A 7627-nucleotide genomic window follows, 5' to 3' on the forward strand; every position below is an offset into this window, starting at 1 on the left:
GCCTGGCTGCAAATCCTGTGACTGCTTGAGGAGGAAAGGAGGAAAAACTGGGCTTGCAGCGACCATGTCTAGCTTGTCACCAGAGGCGTTTGAGGTCAGGAGTGCTCCGTGATCCAGCCGCTGCGGTCTCCGATTATCAGCTATCAGCCAGAAGTCACCGCGTGCTGTCCCGGCCGGCACCTCCGCGGGCTTTCTTCCTTCTGCCAAAGCTATTAAAAGAGCCTTTTTTTCCCCGAAGCCTTCAGGTAGTCACTAAATGAGCTCGTTTTGTGGCTTTACAACTTGGAGACCCGCTAGATTAATTCTAGATGAATTAATTATATTCTCACACTCCTGTCCTTACCTCCCCCCTCACGGTGCTCAGCTGCGACGCAGCCCCCGGTCAGCCTTACACCAGGCTGCTGGGGTTGCTGTCACCGTGCTTTAATTTTGTCTTTCTAACGGTTGACGGGGCCGTTCTCATGGAGGATGTGATTTGCATTTTGGTAGTTGGTTAGATAAAGCCCCTAAATGGTAAATCTGGTCTGCACTGGGATTGCTGGGGAGGCGTTCAATGTCTCCTCTCCCTGTGAAGTGCTTTCCGGTGCTGGGGTATCAGCCTGGATTTCCTCACTACCCTCGGATATCAGCCTCGTGGGATTTGTGGTGCAAGATCTAAAGCTTTCCGTGGCTTCCCAGCAGGGAGCATATGGAAATTGAGAGGCCTCGTGCTCATCCACTATGAGCCCTTTTCAAGTTCCTTATCTATACTTTGTATTTTCTTCACACAAACTTACAATTATTATCTTAACCCTTTTAATGGTGACTTAAAAATTAAGTATTTCATATCTCAAAATACTGTTTTAAAATATGGAAAAAATATTGAGCACTTTCTTCTTCCATTTTCTTTGGTAGGAATATCCTAGTCATGCTCAGAATTCATATATTAAATTATTTTCCTAGAAATTAAAGCATAAACGTTAGCCTACAACCTGTTGAAACCTCTTTCAAAACACTAATTGTCAAAGAGATCGGAATTTTAACAAACCAGTTTGTCTACCACATCCTCACATGGACATTCTGAGGTTATATTACAGGATTATGGCTGTTTAAATTACGTGCAGAGGCATTAGTTTCACAGAGGAAAAAAATAAATCACTGCCGATGGGTTTATACGCCTGGGACAAGTAATTGCCGTACGGATTTTGACGGTCCCTGTGAAAATCCTGAACTGATGAGTATGTCCCTACAGCGAGAGCGCAAATGGGATGTTTGGGACAACGGGGTGTTTGAAAGGCAGGTGACTTTTGGCCGATCCAGGCACACGCTTCGATGCCAGCGGTGGTTTTGGGGCCGAGAAGACCAGCTCTCGGCCCTTCGGTGCGGCGGCGTGACGCGGTGCGGGGCTGGGCCGTGCGGTTTGGGGCCGGGTTGAAGCCACCCTGGAGCACTTGGGTGGCTGCAGCTGTCACCTCCTCTCCTTTTCGGGATTAAGTTGGGTTGGGAAAGAAGCCACTTCATATTCTGGTTGTCATTTGCGCAGGAAGTAAAAAGCAAATTGTAATGAGGGACTCGCAGCAGGAGAACCTCCGAACAAATGAGAGGCACATATTGACCTGACAGCCGGCCTGCCACTCGGGTGATAAATGTATTTTTGTACCCGGCCGTTCAAGGGCATTTTCTGCTCCCGCTGAACGCTGCCTGTCAGATCACGCATGGTGCGTTTGAATACCGACTGACTGCAGTGGCTGACGCAAAACTGTATTTCCATAGGTTAAAAAAAAAAGGAGCTGTCGTTTTAAACTGTAAGTCAAAGCACATGTATTATATATTTTATTTATCTTGATACTGCTGAGAAGCCAGTTGGACAGGAGGAAAACTAATTTCAAGATGCAAATGTAGTCTCTTTCTGAGTCCAGAAATTTTTACTGCCATTGATAGTATTACTGGAACTAACCTAGAAATTAAATTATTAAAGGTACTGAAACTGTTTTAAGTTAATAGTATTTTAGATATTTCCACTAAATTGCTTAGAGAGCAGGAATTTATTTTTTAAAGTGTTCATAAAAAAACCTTTCAAGGGCTGTCTTTGAAGAATTTGGTATGAAAAATGAGGCGATATTTTAATTATCTTTTCAGGTGAAATTTTCGAGGTTTGTAAAGCTTTGTTTTTATGAAAGCCAAACGCTGAGGATGCCCTGCTCCTGCCTGGCCTTGGCTAGGGCAGCGCACATCTTGGGTAGGGGCTTTGCTTGGCTGGCTCATCCCCTGAGGACAGCTATAAACAAGTGTCTTTCCTTCTTTTTCCAAACAAAAAGTATACTTCCTTTCCATTATTTAAGATTTTTAAGCGCAGGACTTGTTGATATTATTCAAAATCCATCACAATTTTATAAAAACAGAACAAAAACATGGTAAAAAGTGACGTAAATCCAACTTGCATCAGGGACGCATGAGTGTGTTATGTCCTTCATGTTTACACACTGATTTTTGTGATTCCATGCACTGCCCACGCTGGCTGGCTCCTGAAGAAGAAGGGCTGTAGACCTTGGAAACATTTTGACCTTAATTTTGGCTTTGAGGAGTCAAAGGTATAGCAACTCCTCTTTGAAACACGAGCTCAGGAGTATAACGGGAAACAAGGACTTCCTACCCTCTGTTGGAAACCCCTGGTACCCCTCTCCATTGTAGGTACCCATCTTAAGGGCGCTTATGTTGAACTAAGTACATCTGTCACATGCAAAGTATGACGAGAAGGACCATCCAGCAGAAGAAGACAGGTATTTAGAGCCCAGGAAGGAAGGCTGCTGCAAACTGGGATAAGGTTCACAATCTCCAAATTAAAAAGCGGAAAAATGGGTGGTGGGCATCGAATGTCCAGGCCTGGTGAGGGTGCTGCTAATGTCCGTGCGACCAGCCGCCAAGCAGGCTTGAGTTTATCTCTGCAGCAGTCCTATGTATTTATTTTTATGGATTCCCTTCGCAGATCTGCCATTTCTATCGTTATCTCAACAGCAGGTATTTATTTCTCTGCACAGTTTGGCCTTTATGCATGTTCTGCAGGGTTTTGCACCCGACCTTAGGGCTAAAATCCAATTTCCAGTTCTTAATCAAAGAAAGAAAAGCTTTGGGTGCGTGCTGCTGCCGGGGCACCTCCGAGAGGTCAGAACGTCGGTGAAGCTCTTCTGGTTTGTCTTTGTGGCTCGTGCCCAATAATGGCACAAACTGAGGATCTTTAAGGTGCCTTCCAGCCTAAACGATTCCATGATTCTGTGAAATCATAGAATTGTGGAAAGGTTTGGGTTGGAAGGGACCTTAAAGCCACCCCAGCCGCTCGTCACGTAACTGTTCCTTGCCCAGAGATGATTTGTGCCCCCTGCATACCGCTGTCCTGACGCAGCTCCGTGCTAAAAGCAGGCACGTCGGGTTGAGGCTGCGCCAAACCTCTCCGTTTTGTACGTCTTCCACGCAGTGCGGGCTGGAAAAGCTGCTGGGAGTGCGCTAGCTGGGCCACCTTCTCCATAAGGGAATGTTTTGCCTTACTCTGCGTAAAGTACCCCTAGAGATTGGGGCTATAAATATCTAATAATAAGGGTGGTAAAATATTACTGTGTCTCTCCAGCAGTACATAAGTTACTTGATCAATTTAAAGTATGCGTTTCGGTGTATTTATGAAAATAAAATTGCTGCAGCAATGCAGTGTTTATTTTTTTTATGTCACCTTTAACAGAATATTGCAGTTCAACGTCGAGTTTCCCAAATATTGGACTTAGAATTAGGTTGTCATCACTGCAGTATATCATGCGTTACGGGACGACGACGGTGGCAGGTGCAGAAGTCAAGTAGTCTCCCAGGAGCATCTTCCCATTAAAAACCAATTGCTTGGGCAGAGGGAAGCTGCAAACAGCTGCACTTTATCCCACCGTGTCTGCCCTTTGGAATTAAGACTGTGTCCAAAGCAACATCGCGCCGACATTTTGCGTGTTTTTTGGTTTGGGCTCATATAACTACTTGGGAACTGAAGAACTGGAAGGAGTACCTGGAAAACCATCCCGAAGAGCGCGCGCAGGCCGTGCGTTCTCCACGGAAGCATGACGGCCGCAATCCGGCTTCCAGCGCCGCGGTGAAACGGTGCCGGCCGGGGGAGTCCGGGCAGCCAGTGGATGGGAGCAAGGGGGATATTTTGAACGAGTAGCAATACCTTGAGTTCGTTAAGCTTACTCGTTGGCCTCGGAAAGATGAGCATGGCAACGCACGCCTTTAGGTAGTGCACTAAAAAATAAATCTTGGCTTGGACAGATTAGCATCAATTAGGGAAGCACTGCCTTTAAATAACAAAGCAGATGAACTCCCTTAAGGATTGTACTTCTTGGAACACATTTTCCGTAGTAAAAAGAGCAACAAGTGTGCTAGTACTATTGATTTTTCTACCTTTTGTATTACCAAAACATATTTTATCGACAAGTATTACTTGCTTGTTAAGTGCTAAAGAGTTTGATGGGACTAAACATCGGATCATCTAATTAATAGCCCTTTCAAACTTTCATCCTAAGCTGCGGTGATTACATTAAAGAGAGAGGCTTGGGCTTCTGTTGGAGTTCGCTCACCTCTTACAGGATAAGGAATGAATATATTAATGAGTTTGTAAAGTGTAAGCCTAACTTCAGACGCGCCGTAGCCTTCTGAGTAGGTTGTAAAGCCCCAGCCGCGGGTGTGGGAGCACTACATTTACGTTGGCAGCCTCGTTTTATTCTGTGAGACTGTTTGTGAAGGCCAGGGGACTGGGTTTGTGCTTCTTACCGCTCCCTGCTCACCGGCTGCAGGTTCCTGGACATCCGATTTACAACCTCCCTTAGGGGTGTAAGTATTAGGTTTTTTTAAAAATTCCCGCTAGCCATATTTATGTTCATATCCCTGACCAATTACTTCAGTTTTAAAAACTGGATTTGGCAGGGAATGTGTTCAGATGATGATTTAATTCTGGTTTATTGGCCAAATGGTGATTTGAACACTTAAAGTGTCATGGTATTTAAAATGAGTGGTGTGCGCTCAGGTCCCACCCGGTAAGGCGTCTTTCATGTTTCGGGGTGTCCGGAGGCATGTAAGCGCCCCGAGGAGTGGGTGTTCTCTCTGCTGAGCTCACGGTGACGTGGCAGGAGCTACATGTCGCGTGGTTTACTCGGGTTTATGGGAGCAGCGCGTGCCACCGTCCTGTCTTCCCCAAGGGTGGGAAGCGACCCCTGCTGAAGAGCTCGGCTTTGCCCCTCGGGGGTATTTGCCAGTCAACACAATGGTAGCAAGTGAGTGCTAGAATAACAGAAAATGCGGGTGAAAAGAAGCAGTATTTCCACAAATTCAATTTTTACTGCTGTCCCTCAGTCTTCCAAAATAAGATTTCTGTAAGTTGATGTACTCATGCACTTCTGTTTGCTTAAAAATTGTTCAGTGGCATTGTGGCGACGGGTCATGAATCTTCTGTGTTCCTGTTCCCTCTTGTCAGACTATCCACGGCCACAAAGGACCGATAACAGCGGTGGCTTTCGCCCCGGACGGCCGGTACCTCGCCACATACTCCAATTCCGACAGCCACCTCTCCTTCTGGCAGGTAAGGATGCGTTCCCAGCCATCTGCCTGCCTGTGCCCCCTCCGCCCGGCTCCGCTCCCAGCCCAGGTGCGGTGGGAGCATCGGGGAGCCCTGGACTGGGCTGCACGGAGATGTCGGGCTGCGAGCAGGAGAGCCGAGGTGAACGCTGCAAGGAGGGTCTGGAACCCAAGGAGAAGCTGAGAAACAGGGCAGCATGTCGTGAAGCACCTGGAGGTTTATTTTCTGTAACACGAGCAGGTTTTTCCTTTCTAATGTCACGTTAGTAGGAATATTTTTTGTCGGTTGTAAGCTGCTGCCTCTGTTCCCTGCGCAGGAATCCTTTTCTTCCTCAGATAGCTTTAGACTTAAAAAAAAATACATTATTTTAAGCAACACGTGGGGCCAAGCGATGTGCTCAGTCAGAATCATTGAGTCTTACAGTAATCAGACTGTAAACCAGAACTCGGTGTGCCCAGACATCCCAGTTACTTGGTAATCCGCTTCCCCAGTTTTCTGCGTCATCCGGTAATTCTACAGGTGCCCTAAAAAGTTACCGAATCGTTATCCATCGCTCTCTTGCCTGCTTTCTGAAACGAACAGCGAGCATCTTCATCCCTTTATTCGATTCACACGCTCAGGAGAATCTGGAGAGCAAGCAGAGCAGGTGGCTGTAGAGTTGGCAAGGGAAGAAATCAGGGACGAGTTCTCCATCGCGAGCCGCCGCGCTCTTCCAGGTGAACAAACGTTCACGTTGCAGGGGCTCTTGCAGAAAGAGTTAAACCTACCTACGCATTCCGTTTTCAAATGTGACCTCGTGCACTAGTGATTTTTTTTCCCCTCTGTGTTCTCTTTGGCACTATTACTAATGCAGGAAAATCAGTAACATTAGTCATCTTAAAAGGGTTATTACTCAAGATGATTTAAATTGTGAAAATGTCAGCGGTGCTTGCACGCTCCCTGCTAGAGACGCTGTGATTTACACTCTCTGACACCACTCTGCTGCCGAGAAGAGCCGGGGAAAAAAAGTAATGGCTTGTATTGGTCCTGATCAGAATTCAGGCCGTGGCATCGGCCGTACGCCCCTGCAGCGTCCCGGGGTTTGCCAAGGGGCGCGTCTCGGGGACGTGGCCGGCGGCCAATGGAAATCCAGGGGTAGGGATGCACGAGGATGGGAAGGTTTTTGGGAGTAAAGCGGTGCTACAGAAAGCGTTTGTGTGTCCCGGTGGGTTGGATCGAGAATCTCGTGTTTAAAACGGTGGAGCTGGAGACGAAGCGTCGCTGGTAATTGGCCTGCTTTCCCAAGAGCGTAGCTCAGCTGATCTCTTCCCAACGACCTCTGCATCTGCCAGACAGTAAAAACCTCTTGCTTTGGGTTCTTTCTGCTCATCCCTATCATGATGCCCACCCTTTATTCTGCCTATCTTCGGCTCTAGTGCTTTTATGTCTCTGATAAAGTACATTCCACCGTGTTTTCCTTAAATTCAGAAGGCGTGCGCTTAGCGTGCCTTCACAAGTTGCCCCCAAGGACCGGGGTAGGGTGTGCCCACCGAGTTCACCAGACCCAGCGTTGCGTGTCACGGCCGTTGACCCCCACCCAGAGCACCCCACTGCCTGAACTCGCAGCTACCCCCAGTAAACCACACTGCTTGGCCCCGCGCTAACAAAACTGTAATTAAGCCTGGTTTGGGAGAGCGCTGGTCCTGGGAATCACAGGGGTGTTGAAGCCTGGGAGGAGGGCCAGGCACGCGTCGCTGGCGGTGACCTTCCCCCGAAGCCCGTGGCAGGGTGGGTGACGCGTGGGTGTCTCCGCAGATGAACACTTCTCTCCTGGGGAGCATCGGCATGCTCAACTCCGCACCCCAGCTCCGCTGCATCAAAACCTACCAGGTGCCGCCGGTCCAGCCGGCCTCGCCCGGCTCCCACAACGCCCTCTTGCCCGCCTCATCTGGACCTCCAACCGGAATGTCATCCTCATGGCTCATGACGGCAAGGAGCATCGCTTCATGGTCTAGGGTAAAGCCCCGTGCTGGGAACCCATTTCAAAGCTCCTTCTAAACCTCCCTC

The 7627-nt window shown here is 48.1% G+C and overlaps 1 protein-coding gene across 1 annotated transcript in view; it reads left to right on the plus strand.

Annotated features, from left to right (window-relative positions):
* Positions 1 to 7575, plus strand: part of LOC104506724 (WD repeat-containing protein 7-like) — a gene marked incomplete at its 5' end in the record, with an annotated part of 52101 nt that extends 44526 nt beyond the window's left edge. Inside the window, 3 exon segments of the mRNA XM_010147771.1 lie at positions 5480 to 5584; positions 7376 to 7490; positions 7493 to 7575. Of these exon segments, the coding sequence (XP_010146073.1) occupies positions 5480 to 5584; positions 7376 to 7490; positions 7493 to 7575 (303 nt within the window).
* Between the last annotated feature and the right edge of the window lie 52 nt (positions 7576 to 7627).

This window comes from Eurypyga helias, unplaced genomic scaffold (genome assembly GCF_000690775.1).
Source record: "Eurypyga helias isolate BGI_N326 unplaced genomic scaffold, ASM69077v1 scaffold20992, whole genome shotgun sequence".
Lineage (NCBI taxonomy): Eukaryota > Metazoa > Chordata > Aves > Eurypygiformes > Eurypygidae > Eurypyga > Eurypyga helias.